This window comes from Hyperoodon ampullatus (assembly GCF_949752795.1).
Source record: "Hyperoodon ampullatus genome assembly, chromosome: 4".
Classification (NCBI taxonomy): domain Eukaryota; kingdom Metazoa; phylum Chordata; class Mammalia; order Artiodactyla; family Ziphiidae; genus Hyperoodon; species Hyperoodon ampullatus.
Window position 1 is genome coordinate 62,080,850 of NC_136917.1, and position 24,410 is coordinate 62,105,259.

The following is a 24,410-nucleotide window of genomic DNA, read 5'->3' on the forward strand; positions in this document are numbered from 1 at the left end:
TCAGTTGTTATATCAGTAGCTTCTTTACAGGATGTATGTAGCCAGCAAGTAGTGACTCTGTCTGTTCCTCTAATTCTTCCATCGGGCTTCTTCCATCTCCCTGCCTCATGCCTGTCTACTTTGCTATGGACCTTTCAGCACAGCTTTGACTCATGGCCAGAGAGACCTCCTAGTCCCAGTGCAGATACAGCAGACTCATGTTCAACTTTCCCTTCTTGAAGAACTAACATGACATGGCCAGGACAGAAACAGAATGAAGCTTGCCTGTGACCACATGCGTGTTTTGCCACCTGGGTTTAATTCCTGTAAGCACCCTCTCAATGGGGTTTTACACATGCTGGCTAAGAGACAGATCACTTTTGTTATACAGGTGAACATCCAAGCCCCCTACATAGCCCCATCTTTATCAAATGAAGGTTAGGAAAAAATACTCAGCTTCATGATGCCACAGTCCAAACCAGAGATTTAGGAGTAAGTACAACCTGTCCTTTTCACTCAACCCGGAAGTAGACGAGGTCCAAGGGGAGGTTCCTATTTGCCTGGAAAGTATGCTTGAACAAACTAATCCTGTATTTTCTTTCTATGTTGGGGGAACAGAGGCATCCTGGCCACGTGCATTAGGCCAACTACAACGTGGGCAGGAGGCTGAGTCTCATTCTATAGTCTATAGCAGGGAGTGAGCAGGGATGGTGGCCACTTTTAGGGGCACAGGGCCCTCTGAGCTCAGAGCAAGATCAGACACTGTGGTGTTTGAGAATCCACTGAGAGATCACTGAACACCCCTTTCTCTCCCAAATCCACTATGATACAACCAGGGTCATCCTGGGAAATTTTGACGTTAGCCCACATAGATGTTAATTGTCCCAACATATTAACTTTGCCTGGGCCATGCTCATGTCAAAGTAACAGTGATCTGTCCCAGGAGTCAAGGTTTTCATGAATCAACTGTGGGTATGATGTAGCTTTCAGAAGTTACTGATTGAAAGAGAATGTCCTGATAACATTCTGCTTGTTTGGGGGACAGATGTAAAAAAACTTGTCCAACCTCCAACTGACTTTGTCAACAAAAAACCTGTACTTTTTTCCTTTTCTTTTCAGGATAAGCAATAAGGAAATTCTCTCACATTCTCCTAGGGTTGTAACATAAGCGATCTAGCTTCTACTGCTTGAAAATTATCCATTTACAATTATTACAGCAATAGAATTGTCATGGTGACCTGGAATACTGACACGAGTCTGAGCTGGTGGCCAAGGCCTTCTGGACACAAGTTGATACTGTGGAGCCCTTGGAACTCCTTCCACCTCCCTCAACCCCAATTTTTTTAAAGAAACTTTTTATTTGGAAATAATTTCAAATTTGCAAAAAAAAAAGTACAAAAAAGGAAAACTGTACACAGAACACCTTTACCCAGATTCACCTATTGTTAACATTTTACCTTATTTGTTTTATGGTTTGTATGCTCTCTCCCTCCCTCCCCCTCTTCTCCCACTCCGCCCCCTACTTTTCACTCAAACATGTGTGTGCAATTAAACTGAACAGATGCCTTTGTCCCAGGGCCTAAACTTTGCCTGGGCCATGTTCATCTCCAGGTAACAGTGACCTGACTTGGAGTCAGTGTTTTCATGAATCAGCTGTGGGTACAATGTGGCTTTCAGGAGTTACTGATAGAAGGAGAGAATCTGATAAAATTGGAAAAACACTTGGCCAAATGAGAACCGGCCTTGACATCAAGACCCAAACCAGAACCAAATCTGTACTTTCATTTTTTTCTCCCAAAATAAACAATAAGGAAATTCTTTTGCACACACATGCATACATAATTTTATTCTCTGACCCATTTCAGGGAGAGTTACATACAAAATGGTCCTTTGCCCCTAAATACTTCAGTCTGTGTTTCCTAAGACTCGGGATACCATTCTACATACTGTGGGACAACAGCCTGGTTCATAATCTACATGGACAATACTTGTATCTAATGTACTGTCTATGCTCATACCTTCCTGTGATCTCATGCTGACATTTAGAGTGTTCCTCCCCAACCCCCAGGACAGGATCCAGTCTATCATGTATTATATTTAGTTGTCATGTCTCTTTAGCTTCCTTTCATTTGGAGCATTTCCACAGTCTTTCTTTGTTTTTTTTAATGACACTGCCATTTTTCAAGACTACACCACCCCCTTTCTTGTTAACAGAACTTTCCTTATCTGATATTTGTTTGATGTGTCCTTGTTATTACATTGAGATGATGCATTCTTGGCTGGACTTCTTCCTGTTCTTAAGTCTCACCTTTTTTCCCATGAAGACCAATCACTCTTAATAGCCCTTGTCTTCTCCTCTGGCCTCCTCTGCCTGTTTTTATTAGTTTGTTTTTTAACTGAGGTATAATTTACATTCCATAAAAGGTGTAGCTTGTAAGTGCACAGTTGGTGAGTTCTGACCATGGCATGCACCAGACACCATATCCTATTGAGAAAATGACGTCTTAGACTTGGTCACTCAGGCAGAGCAAAGAAGCCTACCTAGCCTCTCCTGCTTTTCAAGACAAAAGGATTCTGTGACATCAATGACGTGTCACTCAATGAGAAGCAAATCTCTTTTGGGTGACAGTAGTTATGGGCCCACCTACTTTAGCAATAGTGGTATGGACAATTCATAAGGGACCACAAGGCAGAAGACTGCTGGGATTCTGATCAATTGCTCAGACCACAAGATGCTCTGTGGCTCAGCTGGGGAAGGAGTTGCCCAGGAGCCTTGGCAGCTAGACTTAGAAAAGCGCCAAATCAGAGCTTCTGGTAAATCTAGCAGTGGACCAAATTTAGTTTGTGTAAAACAAATTTTGGTGACCCTTAACAACTGACTTGGGAGGTTGCTGGCAAGCAGCTCTTGGAAATATGTGTAACTGATACATGTGGACTTGTCTTTGTGCAAGGAACCCAAGGAAGGAAGTAGGCACCCTCCTCACATTGAACCACTGCCCCTCAGCCTGTTGTTCTGGAACCTTCAGGGCTTTGGCTTGGGGTGCACACATGCAAGTGAAGGGTTCACATTAGGTATATTTCCTTCTAGAATGAAATGTATTTAGTTTCTCTAATGAGAATTTTTTGTTCTAAAATGAGGATAAGATGATGAATCAAATTTTGATTATTTCTTATCATGAGCACTTTGCCATTAAGGCCATTTTTTGCTGTACTCTCTAAATCAAGAGTCTTTTACTACGGTAGGTAGAGTTACACTCAGGATGCCTGTGGTTTTCTTTGTTTTCCCAAATTCATTTAGGGTCAACTCAAGCACCCTACACCAAGACGAGCAGGATGTTCAAAGTTGATAAAATTGCCCCCCACCCTGCTCCTAACCTTCACCTAGGAGCTTAGGAAGGCCTACACAGTTCTAAAAGGACCCCTCCTCCGGGCTCCCCTGCCTGGTCCAGCTCAGTCCCCACAGCACACACTGTGGCTGTCTGACTCCACCGCTCAGCAGCAGTGTCTGGTGCCTTGCTTGCTGGCTCCTGCCTGGGCCAGGAGGTCCCTCGGTAGGCAGGTGCCTCTGCAGGGAGCTCTGCAGAGAGTACAGGTGTCCAGGTTTGGCCAGTTCTAACAGGTACACATGCAGCCACTCCTTGGGGGGGTCCTCCTACCTCAGAGAGGCTTCACTGGCTCGGATGCAGGCTGAGGTCCCCACAGATCAGCCACTAGTGCCCCTCTTCTCGGGTCCTGCCACTGCATCCCACTGTACCCTTCCCAGACACAAACACGAACAAGTTTCACTTCTTTCCTTTTTCAGGCAATGCTGTTCAATTTCTTCAGTGGGTCGTGACCTTGGAAACAGGAAAGTCAGCTGAAACACAGTGACTGGTCACTGATCCACTGAGGTAAGGAGGGCCCAGGCCTCAGGAGCCTCTCTGGAAGGGAGAGTGCCACCAGTCCTCCTCTGTGTGCCTATGTTAGGGTGGGGTGGAAATACAACATCATTTCTCAACAGGTCACTTTCTCCAGAAAATCCTTAACAAGTCTGCCACCCACTGATGAAGCCCTGCTGGTCCCCAGTTAGCAATGTGTAGGCTCACCAAGTGTTCTGTGCTCGAATGCCTCTGGGCCAGCAGGCTCTCAAATGGAAGGGGGCAGCATGGGGTTATTTCAAGGGACCCACCAATCCACAAGCATTATAGATTGACAGAATTCCTAAAATATCTCACATACATGTCTGGCCATTTTTATCATATGTGTAGGTGCTATTGTGGGAACACAATAACAATTACATAAATACACTGATGATCCATGGTAGCTTCTTGTCATATGTGTTTTCTTAATCTGTGGACACAAAGTAAACAGCTGTTCTCTGGGTTGGTCTCCATTTTATATATTTAAAAGGTACTCGTAGAAAAAGCTGGGACCTCTAGTCCATGCCAAGGCTGTACCCCCTATCATGGTCTGTCCTGGCTGCTGCTGTTTTCTGAGCATGTTGTTTTGCCTTAACCGGTTCAATGAGTTTCCTGATGATAGGAATCACACACTGTGGCCTGTCCCAGGCACTGTGGCCCTGTGCCTGACACTGTGGTCCTTCTGTGTCTCAACATCCATTCAGTTAACACTTGAGCATCTGATCGGCAGCTCTAGCACCGGGGCCTCCCAAAGCTTTCACCTCCTGTGTTCGGCATTCCTCCAAGCCCAGCCCTGTCTGGTCCTTGTGCCAGAGACTATAGATGCTAAAAGAAACTTCCAAATCATAAACTGCCACAGTTGTCGAAGATGCTATGGAAGCATCCAGTAATGTGGATGGACATCTTCCAACAAACAGGCTGGGTATAACCTCTGTGGTTTGGGTTTGAACAAGCTGAGGGATCCCTCAGTTCACTTCCCCAGGGTATTACCAACTGGGAAGCTCTGGCCCAGTTCCTGTTTCTAAAGAGTCCAGCAGTTTTCTCATGATCTAAAGAGTCCATGATAGGCAGATGGTTTAGTAGAAAGAGCCCTGGATTAGGAGCAGCTGGGATTTGCTCTGTTGCTCAGCTGCTATTTACTGTACAACCTGGTGCAAAGGACTCGACCACACTGGGCTGCAGTTTCCTCATCATACACAAAAGGGGAAGAATCAGTGGCCTGTCCACATCATTTGGCTTTTGTGAAAATTAATTGAGAATGTTGGCAAATGTACTTTGCTAAAATGTGTGTTGTGCAAATGTACTTTACTTGAGGCAAATAGTTATCATTCCTGTCTTTATTACCTTGCCCTGATGTGACTTCAGATTCCCGAAGTGCTGGACCTGCTAATCTCAGGCAGCCATGCCCTGCTGTCACCTGCCATGACCTGCCAAGCCTACTGTGGAAAGACTGTAGATATCGATCCAGCTCTGAGAACTACCAACACTAGTGTCAAGTCTAGAAATCAGGACAATATTTGCCCTTGTCAATTGATTGAAAGAACAAATGGATGTGTCCCCACTGTATGTAACTTACACAATGGTGCGTTAGGTTGTGTACACCTTCATTAATCTTGGCAAGCTATGTGGGACCACAGTTTGAAACATACTCAGTCACAGTGTCCAGAACTCAAGGGCGCCTCTTGAACTGCATGGCTATATGCCTGGCCTCTTCACAAACCTCCTCCCTCCGCTTTTGGGCTGCCATTGCTCCAGCCCTCACTTCCTACTGGCACACAGCCTACTTGAGAAGAAGGCACCGACTGTATGGTCCTGGCTAGTTTCCAGGTTTTTGTGCCCCTTATCACATTCCAAGGGTTCCTGCCTTCCCAGAGGCTTTCTTCTTTAGGAACTGAATGGAGCAATGTGTATCTCTTTACGGAGCTTAGCATCAATAATTCCTGCCCTGAACTAGGAAATTCTTAGAAAGTCCACTGTATCAAAAGGCTAACCTGCCTGGAGATAAGTATGCTTCTTGGCAGCCACACATCTTTATGGGAGCAATAAAACTGTGTTGCCAAAGAGACAAACTGATGTAGTCAGGGCCTCTGAGGCACAGTTGTTGACCTTCACAGCCAGACATTTCAGAAGATCCAGGGAGAAATGGTTTCGCCCCATTTTGTCATCATGCAGATTCTTGAGCTCAGACGGCCTTTGTGTTCAGGTGTGTGGCTGATGATCTTACTTGCCCAGATCACCCCTCAGCTGGCACTCCCACTGCTACCATCCAGTCCAGCTTGTCCCCTCTCGGCATGTCCAGATATTAGGACCTTCTCCTCCTCGAATCCTGGCCACACTCTGTCCCTTTCATTCCATCAGATTATCTTAAGTATGGTAGAGTCAGGCTTCCTCAACTTCCTTCCTCTTGCCTCAAAATTCTCTCACAATTGTCTCTTTCCTTCTCCCCTCCCAACTTGGAAAAGAAAGTCTTTTTCCTTCTTTACCCATTGGTCTCCGTCCCCACTGTCACCCTGACTTCAGCAACTCTCCCTTCTTCCCTCTCCTTCTCCACGTTGGTGACACGAGTCTCTCAGGACTGTGTTCCCAGGGTGTGGAGCTGTATGGCCCGGGGTGGAACAGCCCAGGGAGCCAGGACAAGTCACTTAAGCCCAGCCTCAGTTTCCCCACCTGTCAAATGGAGAATGACAGTGCAAATTTCACAGAGTTGCTGTGGTGAGTGAATCACGACGGGATTTGTGTTAGCACAGAGCACACGGCTGGGGTGCAATACTTGTTAACTACAGCTATTAGCATCAGTATAGCTCCTTTACAAACTTCCTTTACAGCGTTTTCTCATTGATGTCTACCCTGGTCTTATTGCAGCTCACCTTGGCATTTGCATCTAACGCCATGACTTCAGCTATCACTTCTATGTCTGTCACACCCGTCTAGACCTCCAGCCCTGACATTCCATTTGCAGTCCCTCCCTCAACAGGAACCAAGGTCAAGTCCCCACAGTTCTCACTCGAGCCTACCCCTCCAGCCAGGGTCCAAACCAGCAGCAGCAACGATGAGTATGTGTGCTCATCCACTCCACGCCAAGCTCTGTCTTGCATGCTTCATCTGCTGGTTAATTCCCTGAGTGGGAGGTACCACCTCCCTCATCGCCAACCAACTTTGAAATCCTGGGTCATTTTCGACACTTTCTTTCCTCTCTCCTGCTTGGCCTGTTGGTCCTACATCATCAATACCTTTTCCATCTGCCGCTCCCCTCTACTCCCAAAGCCCACGGCCCTGGGTCCGGCATTCCCAGCCTCTCGCCGGGTCTGTGGAGCAGCCTCCAAATCAGCCTCCTCACCTCTACTATTCCCACCCCCTTCCATCCCTTCTGAAGGCCAGGTTCACTTCCTACCACACAGCTCTGCTCAGGTCATGCTGCTGTCCAAGACGCTCCACTGCCTGCAGAATAGAAAGGAAACCCATACTCCAAGCTCTTCACAACTGACCCTGCATCTTCCACCCCTCCCCCCTCATCCTGCCACATGCTTGCCTTTCCTGCCACTGACTCTTTTTTTTTTAAGATTTTTTTTTAATGTGGACTATTTTTTTTAGCATCTTTATTGCAGTATAACTGCTTTACAATGGTGTGTTAGTTTCTGCTTTATAACAAAGTGAATCATCTATACATATACATATATCCCCATATCTTCTCTCTCCTGCATCTCTCTCCCTCCCTCCCTATCCCACCCCTCTAGGTGGTCACAAAGCACCGAGCTTATCTCCCTGTGCTATGCGGCTGCTTCCCACTAGCTATCTATTTTACATTTGGTAGTATATATAAGTCCATGCCACTCTGTCACTTCGAATGTGGACCAGTTTTAAAGCCTTTATTGAATTTGTTACAATATTGCTTCTGTTTTATGTTTTGGCTTTTTGGTTGCAAGACACGTGGGATCTTAGCTCCCTGACCAGGGATCGAACCTGCCCCCCCCCTGCACTGGAAGGTGAAGTCTTAACCACTGGACCACCAGGGAAGTCCCCTGCCACTGACTCTTCCCTTACATCGTTTCTCAGTCTGAAACACCTCTCCCTCCCTACATCCCCACCTCCAAATCCTAGCCAGTATTCAAACACCCAATCAATAGCCACTTCCTCTCTGGAGCCTTCCCGGTCTGCAGAGTCAGATTCTGAGGTTCCAGAGCCTTCCTGGGGCCCTTCTCATTCTGGTGCACACCTGATTCCCCACCAGACTGAGTGCTCCATGAAGGCAGGGGCTGTGCGTGTCTGATACCTGATTTACCTACTCTGCTTGGCTCAGAGCAGGGCCTCGGGAAACGCTAGTGAATGAATGAATCAAAGAGTGAATTCAATCAAGTGTAACCCTCAGCCCTTTGCCTCCAACTGGGCCTGGTGAAATTACTATGATGGTCAGCACAGAGTTAATGCTGAGTCCTCCTCTGATTCCCCAAACTCTGGCCTCCTGTGGTGTTGAGGGCTTTGTGATCTGCACATTAATTAGGCTCTTAATGAAAACACAGACCTGAAAGCTCCCAGATGGGGGAGGAGTGAGTGTCATTGGCCACCGGGCTCCAGGATGTGACTTGGCCCAGGCAGCAGAGGGACCTCACCCCTGAATTCCAGCTCGGGCCCAGCAGGGTGCCTAGTGAGGCTCATGCCTGGGCAAAGGGTAATGATCACTTGAAAACGGCACCTTCACAGGCACCTTACTGTCAAGGCCAGATCTGAATTAATTCAGGCCAAGTGACAGAGGCCCCAGGAGAAAACCTCCGTGAAGTTGGAAGAGTTTTCATGAGGATAACTGCAGTCTAGCATGTACTGGTAGGCAGCGCCAAACGGACACTCCCTTTAAACTTTAGCAACTGCCTATGTAATTTGGTAAAACCCCTCTGTATAACAAATTTCACAATACGTACCAAGAATCTTAAAAATGACTGTACTCTTTGACCCAGTCACAAATCAAAGAGCCCACACATTTAGAGAAATGACTGTAAATGAAGGCAACTCTTTATGGACAAATTTGCTGATCACATCACTATTTTTAGAAGAGGAAAAACTGTAAACAGCCTAAATGTTCACTAGTAGGAAGGCTTCTAAATAATAAGTTTAATTGCATAGCTAACATTTATTTCGTGTTTTCAATGTACCAGACATTGTGCTAAGATCTTCCTGTGTTACATGTTATCCTATCCCATCCCAGTTACGAAGGAGCCACTCCTGTTACACCTCTTATGCAGATGAGTAAACTGAGGCTTGGCAACAACAGGTAGAGGTAAGATTAGAAGCAGGTGGCCTAACTCCAGAAACTGAATTCTTACTACACTGTATCATCCCTCTCAAAATGTGTGTGTGTGTGCGTGTGTTTATTTGATGGAATATTGTACATCTATTTTAAATATTATCCATCTATTTTAATTTTATAATTCTATTTTAGTAACATGGAAGATGCTTCTGTTTTACATTGAATTAAGAACAGGATGTGAAACTGTCTATATAAGTACAACCTCTTAAAACATTTAATCCATGCATATAGAACAGGAAAAGGAAACATATTAATGTGTTAACGGTGACTGTATTTGGGTGGATGGGCGCTTTCTCCCTCCACATTCAGACAGTCAGGATGAACTCAATGGCTTTATATTTGCACGTCTCCAACGTGGCGTAGTCTCTCATAGCCCATTGTCACCACCCGGGAAGTGGACTGGAAATTCTGGGGTAAAGCCACAAACCATGAGCAAACCCACAAGCCCTGCACAGGGTAGCCTGCAATTACCCATCTCAGCCCAGTTATCAGGGAAAGCGGGCCTGACTCAGAGCACAGACCACAGACCACAAGCTCGCAGCCAACCACAGCCCCACACTGTCCAGCCCACACAATGCTTTGGGTTGCATGGTGTTACGTTGGTTTGTGTTTGGTTTTGTTTTGACTTGAATTATCTGACAATTTCCAGTTGGAAGACCCTGGGAAAATCTAGCTTTCTGCCTTCTCTTAAAAAGCAGAAGATCCAGGCCATGTGGCAACAGTCAGCCGGAGCAGGGTTGCAGCCACCCCTCCCACAGGATCTGGGCAGCTTGCAACTGTGCGTACCACTCCCGACTGCCTTCCCAGCACCAAGGCTGACACATGTGCTTGAACTGCTGTGTATCTAACAGCAGAGTGATATGGAAAGTGAAGTATGTTCTGTGTTTCAATAAAAAGAGGAAAAACGAAACACAGGTTAGGAGGGCTGTAGGTGTCCAAAAAATGGAAAAGGGTACATTTTCCAGGTACCTGTGCTTACTTATGTTACCTCCCTGGTCCCAGTGAGTCTTTGAGTTTTCTATCTCTGGCCTAGAGGGTTCCCGAGAAACAAGTGAAAGGTAACTACATGCTTCCTCATCTTCTGGAGAAATTCCTGGCAGAAAGTACTGCCTGGTGACCCACTGCCTGCCTCCCATGCTTTATCCCCAATAGTTGATCCTGACCAGCACCTGTAGTCGCCAAAGCCCTTTCCCCATGCATCTGGGGGGACAGAGAAGGTAAGGAAGAGTGGGCCATGCAGAGCGGAGCTGCCCAAAGCCACAGAATTCAGACCCATCCCTCGGAGCCCACAAGCTATGCCCACTACTTGAACAATGTCATTTTGGAGACATGCTCCAAGTCCCCTTTCCTCCCTCAAAGTTTGCAACTGGTTTCGTACATGATGATTTTGTGCAAAGGCCCAGATATTACCAAAGTTGTTGTAGCCTCAGCTTCTACAAAACCCTGGGGCAGAGGCAGAAACAGCATCAGTGGGCTCTTGAGTCAGTTGCCTGGGTCTGTATCCCAGCTCCACTTTCCACTAGGGCAGTGACCTCAGGCGGGTGATGGAATCTCTCTGTGCCTCAGTCTCCCCTTTGTAAATGTCTAGGAATTGGGTTGTTGTGAAGATTAAACACACACTAAGTTCTTTGCACAGTGCCTGACACATGGTGAGGGCTAAGTAAATACTGGCTGCTCGGCCCCCATGGCTGTGACTATGCTGGGTTAGTCCAGATCAGAGGCTCTAGGGGCACAGCTGAGACGGACCCTCCAGTCTTGGTTTCTACCTTCCCTCTGCCCACTCAGGTCAACCGTTTTGTGTCCGCACTGCCAGCTAAGCCCCTGGGATCAGGCGCTAATGACTTCGAGCTCTGCAGGGCTGAGAAAAATCTGTGTGCAGGACCTCCCTTGGTCTCTTATTAAGAGCCTTCCCTGAGCTCCCCAAAGATCAGCTTCCTGGCACACTGGGGAAGACAGAACAAACACATTTTCGTTTTCTGTTGCTGCCTCAAGCGGTTTACTTAAGAACCGGTTTCCTTCTGGCGCCATGCGGATGAACTTACAGCCTGAGGCCATGGTCCCGTCTGTACAGGAGTAGGGTCAAGGAACCGCCTCCCGCCCTGAGATGCTGGAGGAGGACAGGGAGGGTACACCATCCCCACGTTCTCCCTGCTCAGAGGGCTTATCCAGGAAATAAGGCTCCAGAAGGGTCCCGACTTCCTGGACGGGCAGTTCTAGAGAGTCCCAGCCCAGGTGGGCTGTGCCTCAGGCTCCCATGGCCCAGGAGAGCAGGCATGGGTGGCCCTCGGTGCTGCCCTAACCAGGTGTACAGTCCTGACCTCTACGCTCTCTTTTCACCCCTCCCACCACCTGCCCCAGAGCCCTTCCTGACCCCCAGCCTGGCTGAGAGCCCAACCCACTCCCTGCTACCCACCCTATTTGGAGTGGCCCAATTCCTGTCTGCCCGTCTGCTGGACAGAGCGCTACAAGAGGGATGGAGTCTTTTGTTCATCGCTGTGTCCCCAGCACCTAGCCCTGTGCCTGGCACACAGCAGGTACATAACTATTGTGTGTTGGGTAAATGAACAGGGCTAACAGTCATGCTGACCTCCCACTGTCGGGTGGATATTAAATGAGATGATGCACATACGGCGCTTAACACAGTGTCAGGACACGATGAACACTTAGCAACTTTGGTAGCTGCTAATGGAGGCTGCTCAGCTCCCTTAACGTGAGGCTCCTGCACACCCAGCGTTGGGGGCTTTCTTGCGTCTGGCTGTTCTGCTCTTATCCTTCCTCCAGTCTCCGGAGGCTTCTAGCCTGGCCTCAGGACCCCTGTAGCTCAGGCCTTAGCCTGCCAAGTCAGCCAGCATTCTAGAACCCTCTGCAGGGAAAGTGTAGGTAGGCGAGGACAGAACAGAGAATGGAAGCAAACACTATGAAGAAAGTTTACCAATTAACTTGCCTCCAAATGTCCCGGCATTTATTGAGAAACACCTTCCTTGGTGTCTAGGCTGGCTGAGGGCCCCCTCACACGTACACAAGCATGCCTACTCCTCTCTCTTCCCCTTCCATGGACAAGGTGCCCTGGTTGTGAAGGAGGTGGGGCTGCCCCCAGGAGCCTCATCACCGAGACTCTTGCAACATCTGGACCTCAAAGAGCTTTAAGGCTTATGGAGAGATTTTCTCTGCACCCTAGACTAACACAGCTTTTTGGAAGTAGACAGGATAGCGCAAAAAACCAGCCTGGGGGCCAGGACTCCTGGGTTCTAGGCCTGTCCACGATGCCCTTCATTTCTCTACATCTTTGCTTTTGCCTCTGGGATAGGACCAGATCAGCGAGCTTCAAACTCTTCTCAGAGGTGTGACCCTTTGGTCAAACTGAGCTGTACCAAGACACGATTCAGTATGTCAGGTAGATGGAGGTGAGGATCTGCCTGCCCCGTATCTCCCTGGGCGGCCCCCATGGGAGCATGCTCTGTGACCCTCTGGGTGAGCCAACCCGTTTGTTGCCTTGCATCCCCCCGCATGCTGACAGGGACCATGAGCATCCAGCAGGTGTGACTCATGTTCTTGGGGTAGCAGGGACCCCTGTGAGGAGCATCAGCATTGTGCTCAGAGTGCGTGCAGACCTGCCCTAGACACCTCCCCGGCTGAGCAGGGAGTGCAGGCTGAATCGAGGAACCTGGGTTGCGCGCAGGAGAGGCACTGGCCTGGGATGTCCTAAGTGAGCTTTTGGGGCTTCAGCCATGGGGCAGAGCCGACCCCTTGCCTCTGTGGGCAGAGGGTTCACATGGAGGCCATTCAGAAGGCTGCCAAGGAGAGGGGTCTTACCCATGAGATCTGTCAGATATATATCTGAGGTGACAGGAAGGACCTGGGATGTAATCCTTCCACTATACAGAAAAGAGACTGAGGCCCAGGAAGGGATAATATCTTCCCTGAGGAGACAGAGTAAAATGAGAGCCAAGGACCAAACCCCAAGGTATTGAAATTTGTCTAAGACCCCCAGCTCATCCTTCCTCTGGAGCTGGCACTTTCTACTCTGCACAGCAAGTGCCTTCCCATTCTTTCCATCCTCCTTCATCAAAACTGCTCCAGAGAAGAGTCAGAAACCTCTTTCCCAGCAGGGAGGAGATGACAGCTCCAGCTCGCGGTGCAGGAGTAGCTACGTAGCACACAAGAAACGAAGCTCTAATGGAACATCAAGGGTGTGGGAGGGGCGGCCCGCTTCATGGCCCTGCAGCCAGTCCAGCTTGAGGCCTCCCTGGCTGCACTCCCTGGCGTGTGGGGGGCAGGTGTGGGTCTGAGACCTGGGCAGTCACACAGGGCCCCTCACTTGACAATGCTCTGCTGTTGCCCTTTTAAAATTCTTACTAATTTGTGATCAAGAGATCGCATTTTCATTTCACCCTGGGGGGCTGCAAGTTATGTGGAAGTCATTAATTGTGCCCAGTCATTAATTGTGTGTCCTTGAATAAGCATCTTAACCTCTGGGAACTTCAGTTTTCTCACCTGTAAAATGGAAAAAATCACAGCACCTGCCTCAGAGAATTGTGCTGAAGACGAATTAAGAGAACCCAGGCGGGGCTCTTTGCAAGCACCGGGCGCGTAGAAAATCCTTAACCAGTGAGAGTTACCACTATAGATAAAATGATTCAACATAGATGCCCTGCTCCATAAAAAGATTATTAACCAAATCCCAGACCTGGGAAACCAGGAAACGGTCACAGGTCCCCAGACACCAGGCCACCTCCCCTGGCCGCTTACCTTCCCGAAATGGCTGTGTTTGCATCTGCAGCCGGATCTTGATGAGGTCCACGGGCGCACCCAGCCCTACAGAGACCACGCCAGCCACCATGCTGGCCAGGAGCAGGTCAGATAGCACGCGGGGTGAGCCGGCCTCGGGCTCCTGGCACCGGTGGTGGCTGAGGAACCTCTGTGTGTTGCTGAAGACCCCAAACACCACTGAGTTGTAGACAGCGATGCTGGTGAGGGGGAAGGCCATGCCCTTGAAGAAGCCAAACACCTGTGGAGAGACCCAGGTGGAGGAAGCATGAGGGCCTATGCTGCCCTTGGTAGAGACCTTGCCCTCCTGGAGCCTGCGGGCTGGCGGGGGAGACACCATAGGAGAAGCAAACCAGTACGTTGGTGGAAAGAATAAAAGAGGATGCTGATGTGAGAGGAGAGACAGGGGAGGGCGAGAGCATCCTTAATCCGAGGAGGAACCGGCTTCTGCATGAAGCTTTGGGTCCTGAGCCGTGATGTGCTGGGCCTGGAACCTGCGTTTGTCACTGGAGTGGCAGTGTTCTTGGGCTGCGGCCAAGGGCAGCCCATGGAGCCCCAGTGGGTAGTGGGCTCACCAAGCACCACACACTCTTTCCTCATGTGTCACTCCAACAAAAGCATTCTCTGGGCATGTGCCAGGCCCTGGAGGACAACAAGAAAGACACTCTCTCCGCCCTCACTGAGCTCACAGTCTGGGGGCAGGGAAGGGGGGACCCAGATAAACTGACAGACAATTAAAATATAATGTGCTAAGCCTGTAGTGATGGGGTAAGAAGGGTCCCACAGCATCCCAGGGGCACCTGGGCCAGCATGTAGCTGGGTGCCCCGAGCATGGGAGTCTATTGGAAAAAAGCCAGAGGAGGAGTCCCTGGATGAACAGCACGAAGAGGCTTCTGTCCATACACACTGCGTTCTCAGCAAACACCACAGATGCTCCACTGAAACTGGAAAATTCCACAGGCTCTTCGAGGAGTCAGTGCAGCACACATGGCACCAAAGATGAAAAAGCACCAGGAAGCCATTGTAAAAACTCCAGGCTGTACTCAAACCCACTAATCCTGACCTGAATGCATGCCCCTTATTTGCAAGGGGCAGGACACCTCCTCACACAGGCGTCCACACACGCATGTGCACGCAAACACATATGCACGCATGCACCATGCTTCAGCCTCTTTCTCTACAACAAGGTCCCTCAGATAACTTGAGACATCACTTAGCTCTGAGCTGCTGTGTCTCAGAGGAACTCCTACAGTCCCCACGGAAACCCCAGAGTGGAGATGCTGGCTGGCAGACACTGCGGAGAACATGTGCCAAAAAGGAGGCTCAACAGCTGCCATTCAGGGGACGCAGGAATCGGACATTACCCCAGAACAACGAGTGCTGGGTTTACAGTGCTCACCCTGATTTTAAAGCAAACGATCAAGAGATTCAGAACAACACCAGGACACAAGACATATTTTGACTGAAGAGAAGAACCGCCAGGTGCAGGCAGGAGGCTCCCGAGCTCCAGGGCACTTCCTAGGATGGAGCCTGGCGGGGACGGCAGTCAATTACGGGGCCACGTTTCCAGTGACTCAAGGAAAAGCCCAGGGCTGCCACACGGCTTACACCTGACTATTTCTTTAAACCAACAGGTCATTTCATTCTAAATTTTAAAATTTATTATAAATTCCCCAAGGAGGAGCCTTGGAAAGTCTTCCAAAAGCACATACTCATTCTCAAGAAGGTCACCTGATGCTTCTTCTACAAAATGTTATTCAGAATTTCCCCTTTGCAGAGAAAACCCCTGGGTACATGGTCTGGAGTGACCTGGGGTACAAGCCCGTTCAGGGTGTCTGGGATCAGAAGAGCCTGCTCCCTGCACCCTCCACCCCATGCTGGGATAAAGGAGCCTGTGAACACATGGTTTACCGCCACACATTTGGTTTTGAAAACCTGGCAGGTCCTCCTGTTTTTGTAGGAATTTTCCACATTGTGGTTCTAAATGCCTCCGAATTTCTCCAGAGAGGTGACACCAAACCAGTTTTTTCCCTCAATAACATCCCACTTGGGGGCAGGGTTAAGTTTAGGTAGCACATAATATTTGAGGAGTGGTGTGAGATGAAGAGAGAAAATTGAGCCAAAGGTGATGAGAGGAATAAACAGGCCTCCTGCTGGGCATGCGGCTGTGAGGGGCTGTGACCTCGGTCCCCAGGAGGAGACACCACCCCGGGAGCACTTACACTCTCCCTCCTGTACACAGTGCGGATGCAGCTAAGGGTGCTCCCGTAGCCAGTGCCGGCCTGCAGGCGAGCCTGCGGAGAAAGGCAAGGGCGTGAGGGCCAGCCAGAGACAGGTTACATCCCCACCTCCCTCACGGCTCTGGGCTCCCAGCACTGAAGCCCAGAGAAGGGAAGCCCGGGCCCCAGTGACCCCGTCAGGAAGGAGGCCTGGACTTCAGTCCCGGCCTGGCTGGCCTTGCATCCTCTACCTGCACCAAGTCCCGTTCTCACCTTGCTAAATGCAGCAGGAGTCCCCTTGGTCTGAGAGAAGAACAAAGGGCAGTTTTTTGTGCAAAAACAATGCTTGTGTGGGGACATATGATGCTGCTGCATCTTGAGTACAAAAAGCTAACCCATGGCTCTGGCCCACCTGCTGTCCATCACTCTGCCCTCCTAAATACTCCCAGGAGCAACCTGCTCTTCTCATCTCCAGAACCCCTGCATCTCTCACCCTGATGATGGGCTGGGCCCCTCGCTGGCCTCCTGCTTCCCCCACCCCAACTCCTCTGCCTGTGTCTACACAACAGTCAGACTAATCTTTTCCAAACAATGATGAATGTTTGTCACTCAAGCTCTCCAGTGGCCTCCCACCAAACTCAGAATAAATTCCACCCTTTACCAGCACCCAGAAGCGTGGCTTTCACCACCCGCATGTCATTTCCTCCACAACCATTGTGCCTGCCACATGGCATACTCCTGGACCCTGGAGCATCAGTTGTTTCTCACTTCCAGAACGTTCCACCTGCTTTCTTCCCCTGGAAGACTCTTTCTCCAGCTTCTGCTCATCTTTTGGGTCTGAGCTTAAATGCTGCAATGATGTGATCTGTTTGTTTACTTAGGGTTTATTTGGGCCCCCCCTCTGGGGCAGGGCCATCTTGTATTTCCTTCTCGTCCCCGGAGCCGAGCGTGGCTGTGGCACTCAGCCCTTTGCACTAGCTAACCGAGCGGCCGGAGGGTGAAACTGTGGCATCCTCTAATGGAGGCTGGCTCTGGTGACTGGGGGCATCCGTAGACAGGCAGAGGGTCTGAGAAAAGCCACAGAAGAGCCCAGTGCACACTTCACTCTGGGTCTAGACCAGAGCAAAAGTCTGTCAGCTCTTGAGGAAGCTGCCACCGAGGCCAGCAGCACAGCTCAAGCCTCTAAGGCCTCCAATTGCAACAGGAGCTAGCACTTAGTATGCACTAACTGCGTACTTGGGAAAACACTGGAAATCCTATGGAACTTATCTCACAGAGTCCCACAAATGCTCTGAGGCATGGATACTGTCCCCACTTCACAGATGAAGAAAGCTGATTCCCTGTATGTGTTTCCTATTGCTGCTGTAACAAATTATGATAAATTCAGTGGCTTAAAACAATGCAAATTTATTCTCTTACAGTGCTCTAGCTGGGCTATAGAGAGCTGAGCCCTGAGTAGAAAACCCTGGTCACATTGCATAAGACATAAACTTTAAATGCACCAGCTGTGCCAGGAGCCAGCAGTGAATCCTGACCCCAGCTCTACTGCCACCAAGTAGCCAGTGCTAGCTCTCCCACCTGTGGTGAGGCAGCTGCGGGCAGGGAATGAGTCTCTGGCCCAGGTCAGCAGCCCGGATCCTTCTAGCTTGGCTCTCCCAGGGGTGAGCCTGGGAACCAGGAACAAGTCACTCATCTGCCTCCCCACACTCCAATGTGTGTATTCTTCAGGACAGGAGGGGATCGCTCACTGCTCTATCCGCACTGCCACTTGACAATCCTCATGACAGCCCCACCGGGGAGGTGCTCTTTGCCCATTTTACAGACGAGGAAACCGAGGCTTGGGGAGGTTAAGTGCTGTGCCCTAGGCACAGGAGAGTATGTGGGAGGCTGGAACTGGACTCCAGGTTATTCTGACTCTGAGGCTCTTGCCCAGACCTTTCTCGGTGAACAGGAACTCTAGAGAAAATGCCAGCCAGAATGAAGGAGGATGTTCTGGAGAGAAACAAGGGCCCCAGGCCACAGCTCTGGGCTGGACCCAGAGGCCAGCCATGTAAGCCAGCATCTTTAGGCTGGGACCCTCAGCAGAGAGGTTCTCAGGCTGAACAGAGACAAGATTTTATGTATCAGGAAAGGTTCCCTGCAGAGGCTCAGGGGGCAGAGTGGAGAAAAGGAGGAGAATCCTGGTCTTTACAGATGACATGTGGCCAGGCAAAGAGTGGCCAGGCTTGCCTGTGCCAGGGGCAGGGGATGAGGATGGGGGTTCCAACAAGCTCTACCCTCCCCTAACCAAGCTGCAGGTGAGGGAAGGATGCTCTACTAGGGAGAGACACTGGTTGCCTGGGTCAGAAATGTGGCTGTTAGGCCTGCCGGGGCAAGGACTGGACTTGCTTTGTCCACCACTGCTGCCCTGCCAGCCCCACAGTGCCTCCACAGAGAAAGCATCCAAGGTGCATTTGATGTATGAGCAAAAGGCTGGGCTTATGTGAGGGGTATGAGGGGTCAGGAAGTACCTTTAACTATTTAGACACATAGGCTGACCTCCCCATCAAGAAGAGAGCAGGCCTGGGCTCTGACTGAGGAGGGGCCCACGGCCACGCAGGGAGGAAGATGGGGAGAAATGGGACCACAGTGACCACTGGAGAAGGGCCTGGGAGGTCCTCTTTGTGCATGATCCTGGCAGAGCGTTAGATACAAATGTGGAAGTCAGGGTGAGGAGGCACTATTTGTGGCCACGTTCTCAGGGTACAGCTGTGAGTGTGGCTCACCATGGGGACAGGTGGCAGGGGTAGGGGTGGACCCAAAGAATGTCCCTTTGTAACATCTCACTCCTCAATGCTTCGATTTGTTGTATGACCTGAGGTGACACCCTTCCCCTTTCTGGGCCAGTTTCCACATGTGTAGAACAAGAAGTGTGGATGATCCTGATGCCAGGTGGCTTTGCTGGCTCCATCAAGTTATAATGGCTTCCCATTCCCAGCCTAAGTCTAGAGTCTTAACCTGAAGCTCAAGACCTCCAAGGATTGAGTGCCGACCCACCGGTCCTGGATTCTGATCCGTAGCTGCTTTCAGAAACATGATGCATCAGCATAAGTGGCCATGTTGGCCCTTCCGAAGCATGGCCCCCTGGCGGTGTCCCCACCTCACTGTCTTTGCCCATGTTGTTCTCTGTGCCCGGAGTATCTTTTCCAATGGCCCAACCTTAGATTATGGGCCCAGATTCTGGTTCCTTTGCTCCATAGAGGCTTGCAGGAGAGCACTCACAGTGCCCCACCCCTCCCCTGCAGCTCATGAGAGCCTGGAGGCAGAAATGGAGCTTCACAAAAACAAAATCACTGCCCAGCAAGGAGGGGGGAGCATTCCAATCGGGCCTCCTAGCGCTCTGCCCCCGTGGACTGGCACAGAGAGCCTGCCTTGCGCTGGTGGCTTTCTGGGGGTCAGAAACAGCAGGCACATTCCCGGAGTCAGACTCACTCCAGGCCCCTTTCCAAAAGGTAATGGCAACATGGCTACCGTACCTTGACTGTGTCCAGAGGGTGGCCAACAATGACGCTCGCTGCACCTGTGGATCAAAGAGGACTTCCTGGTTACTCAGTCCCTGGACTCCTCGCTTGTACTGGCTGGCTCTTAGGACAGAATGGAGGACTCAGACACTTACATTCACTTATTCAATCAATGCCCAGTCACCAGAGGGGACACCCCCTCCCACCCAGTGTGGTAGGCACAGGCTCACGCATGGAGGAAGGCAAAGAAAATGGAGTAAAACCTGGGCCCTGCCTCAAGAAACAAGTACCCTAAAAAAAGGGAGGTAAAGGTGCTGGGATAACTGGGTACCCACATGCAAAAGAATAAAAAGACCTCTACCTCATACTCTATACAAAAGTTAAAAGAAACCAAAGACCTAAATGCAAGCACTGCAACTATAGAAATCATATGCTAAAATATAGGGGGAAATCTCCACGAATGTAGATTTGCAACAGATTCTTATATATGACAACAAAAGTACAAGCAACAAAAGAAAAATTGGATAAATTGGATGTCATAAAAATTAAAAACATTTGTGCATAAAAGAACACTCTCAAGAAAGTAAAGAAACCTACAGAAACGGGGGGGGGGAATATTTGCAAATCAAACGTTTGATAAGGGTCAAATATCCAGAATATGTAAAGAACTCTAACAACTAAAAAGAAAAAAAAATTTTTTTAAGGGCAAAGGACTTGAATAGACATTTTTCCAAAGAAGATATACAAACGGCCAAGTACATGAAAAGATGCTCAACATCATTGGTCATTAGGGAAATGCAAGTCAAAAGCACAGTGAGATTCTGCTTCACACCCACTAGGATGGCTATAATAAAAAAAAAAAAAGAAAAGGAAAATAACAAGTATTCGTGATGATATAGAGAAATTGGAACTCGTATATATTGCTGGTGGAAATGTAAAATGGTGCAGCTGCTGTAGAAAACAGTTTGGCTTATTACAAAGTTAAACATAGGATTACCCTATAACCCAGGGATTCCACTGTTAGAAATATACCTAAAAGAACTGAAAACAGGCACTCAAACAAGTACATATACACACATGTTTATAGCAGCACTATGCAAAAAAGCCAAAAGGTAAAAACAACCCAATGTCCACTGCTGGATGAATGGCTAAATAAAATGTGGTATATCCATACAATGGAATATTACTAGACATAAATAGGAATGAAGTACTGATACATGCTACAGTGTGGATGAACGTGGAAAACATTATGCAAAGCGAAAGAGGCCAGACAAAAAAGGTCACATACTGTATGATTCCATTTATATGGATTATCCAGAATAGGTAAATCCATAGAGACAGAAAGCAGATTAGTGATCGCCAGGGTTTGGAGGAGGGGAAATGGGAGTGCCTGCTTAATGGGTCCAGAAACTTCTTTGGGCATGAGAAAAATGTTTTGGAACTAGATAGATGGTTGCACAACACCGTGAATGTACTAAATGTCACTGAATTGTATACTTTCAAATGATTAATTTTATGTTATGTGAATTTCACCTCAAAAAAAGAGGGAGGGTATGAAGAGAAAACCCAGAAACTTTTCAGGTACCTGCAGGTTATTTAGCTTTTCGACACCTCCCTTTTAGCATGTGTAGTGGGAATAATATTAGCACCTACCTCACGGTTCCATTTTAAGAATGAAATGAAGTAAAAAATGTAAAGTACCAGCAGAGCTTGGCACTTACAGGATGCTCAAAAGTAGCTGCCATCCCCATTGATTTTTTTTTTTTAAGAAGGCCTCTTTGAAAAGGTGTTGGATACTCTGGATCTTTTCAATGAAAAATGCCCATCCACACACACATTCACAAGGCCAGAATGATTTTGGAGGCAAGCAAGACCGCCCTGAGGCCATACTGCAGAAGGCAGTGATTGTGAGATTGAAACAGGAGCCATCCTTCTGAGACCAATTCCCCATCGTGCTGATGAGGAAAGAAGTGTCTCTGCTAGCAGGAGTGACTGCACCAGGTAGGGCAGATCAGGGGTCCTGGAATATTAGATATCTACAGGGCAGAGAAACCAGCTATTCCAGAACAAATGTTCCCTTGGTCTAGAAACTCCAGGCCCCTCTCAACCCCTCCTTCCCACAGAACGGGGCAGAGGCAGAAAGATGGTGGGCAGCGGAAAGCCGGGCCATTCACTCTGCAGGAACCCCTCCCTTCAGGGGAAGGAAGGAGCTCTGGTCCTCAGGCTCTGGCTGTATCCCTCAGCCCAGGACAGCAGCCCCAGACCCAGCCTTGGGCCATTATCTCCCTGCACACTCATTAGTCCACCCATCTGAAAGCAGGGATACAAGATAAGAAACAGAATTATCAGGTCAGTGGTTTCCAGACCTTGGGATATTACAGACCAGTAAAACTTCAAGCAAAATGTGAAGGATGTAATGGTGAAAGTTTATCATGACAGGTCACTGAAAGAGAAAACAGCTATAGATGAGTACAGGGCTTAAAATGGCCCTGGTACCAGACTGTCTGGGTTGGAATCCTAGTGTTCATCCTAGATGTATGGTTTTGGGCAAGTCATTGAATTTCTCTGAGTATCCATTTCCTCATCTGTCAAATGGGGATGTAATGATAGTAGCTACCTATTAGAGCTATAAAGAAATATACGTAGACATGAGACCACATATTGTATGATTCTGTTTATATAAAGTGTCCAGAAAACACTAATTTATAGAGCCTGAAAGTGGTTGCCCAGAGACAGAGGGAGGGGATGGGGTTTAATTGTAAATGGGCATGAGGGATCTTACTGGGGGATGAAACGTTCTAAAACTAGTTTATGGTAATGGTTGCACCACTTGGTAAAATTACTAAAAATCACTAAATTGTACACTTGAAATGAGTGGTTTTTATGATATGTAAAATAACCTCAATAAAGTTGCTTTAAAAGTATCCATGTAGCATTTAAACAGCACCTGACACTTATGAAGTATTCACTGCTACTACATTCATGTTCATTTCATGGAAGCAAAAACAAAAACAAACAAAACCATGTTGACATCAACAAAGTAAGGGCAATCTCAGAATAAAGGCCAACCCACTACTTGCTGTGTGAGTTGGGGAGGGTCTCTGTGACATCAGAGATTTTGAGCTACTCTGACAGTGTTACCCTCCAGGACATTTCTCAAACCAAGCCCCTGGCAGCCCTACTGAAGTTGGTTTGACTATTTAAAGGGCAGCCGAGGAAAGCCTCTCCCTCTGAACGGCTGAAAGGTTGTCCAGAGAGGGTCTGGATGTGCCTGGTAGGTCCCTGGGCACAGTCCCCTGCCTGGCAAAGTTAGGAGAGGCAGGTCTCAGCCCTACCCAAGGGAGCCTGTGCAACGGAACTGTCCCCAGTGAGAGGAATCACCTTTGCTTGGGAGGGTGAGAAGCAGGGGCCCTGCAGCCACCTGTCACCTGTGGGGGACAGACATGGACTCCTGCTAGGAGGTGGGAGGGTGCCACCAGAAGGGGAACCACCCGGGATCCTAGCTGGTTAGTTGCTTTTTTTGTTTTTCTTTCCTTTCCTACAAATCTCCTGATCTCCATACAAGAACACTTGGTGGGGCACAAACACGCTAGCCATAGCCTCTACCTGAGCGTCTCAGGATTTTACACTGGGGAGGGACTGCATTCGCCAACAGCTCTTTTCTGATGGTCCTCTTAGATGGAGCCAAAAGAAAGGCTATATCTGACAATAAGCAAAGTCCCTCACCCCCGCCCCGCCCCCAATAGCTGAGCAAAGAGGAGGGATAGACCTATTGGAAAGAGAAGAATGGAGAAGCAAGGCAATGGATGCGACTATTGCCCAAGCAAACACACCCCAGGCTCAGCAGAAAGCGGCTCCAAGAGTGGTAGGAAGGGACCGGCGGGCCCAACAGTGCCCGAGGAGAGGTGTGACAGTTGGCTGTGGCTGAAAACGTGAAGGTTTCCTCCTATCTGGCAGCGGTGCTGGGCTCCCAGCTCTGCGCTCCGCTCCCCGCAGCCGGACGCCACAAGGGTCGGCCTGACCGCCAGGCCGGGCTCCGCATCCCGCGCGCGGGGGCGGGCGGCGGTCAAACGCCACCCTCACACACGAGTTCCTGTGAGCCCAGAGTCCCCAGACTCAGGTGCGCACCAGGGCGCCGAAGGGTGTGTACGCGCCGGGACGTTCCATTGGCTATACGCTTTGACCAGCGGTTTAATCATTACAGGATCAAGTTCCGCGGACCCAAACTTTGAGGCAAATCGCAGGCTCGGGATGAATCTCCCCCGGGGTCGCGGCAGCAGGCGAGGAGCGGCAAGACCAGCCGGGCGGCGGGCAGCGCGCACCCAGGGCGCATGTGGGCAGCGCCCGGGCGCGGATCTCCCTGACCCGGCACGGCACGGCGTGGAAACTCCGCCTGCGCAACTCCCGCTGGCTCGCTCTCTTCCTCTCGGGCCGGGCTGTCCCGTCAGCGCACTCACCTCTGGGGGGTCCCTCCCATCCGGGGATGCGCTCACCTCCGATCCAGCCCGCCACGAAGTCTTCCAGCTGGAAGTTGCCCATGGCCGGGGCCGCGGAGCCTCGCGTTCCCGGAGCCGGGTCGGTGCCCGTTCAGGGTCTGCTGGTCATGGCCCACAGGCGAGCGCGCCGGGCGGGCGAAGTCAGGGACGCGGAGCTCCCGGCAGGCAGGTCCTTCTCCACAACGGGTTCGGAATGGCTCGGAATCGCCGAAGCGCGCAGCCCGCTCGGCTCTCGCTCCAAGTGCCCGCGG

The 24,410-nt window shown here is 49.6% G+C and overlaps 1 protein-coding gene across 3 annotated transcripts in view; it reads right to left on the minus strand.

The window, feature by feature from the left end:
• SLC25A48 (solute carrier family 25 member 48) overlaps positions 1–24,202 on the minus strand; it is a gene marked incomplete at both ends in the record, with an annotated part of 38,402 nt that extends 14,200 nt beyond the window's left edge. For 2 of the 3 annotated variants that reach the window (XM_079702429.1, XM_079702428.1), the window contains 4 exons: positions 13,927–14,185; positions 16,167–16,238; positions 19,679–19,722; positions 24,157–24,202. In XM_079702429.1, the coding sequence (XP_079558555.1) occupies positions 13,927–14,185; positions 16,167–16,238; positions 19,679–19,722; positions 24,157–24,202 (421 nt within the window). Of the gene's footprint in view, positions 1–13,887; positions 14,186–16,166; positions 16,239–19,678; positions 19,723–24,156 lie in introns of all 3 variants that reach the window. The other variant, XM_079702427.1, reaches the window with a different exon arrangement.
• Positions 24,203–24,410: the final 208 nt, after the last annotated feature.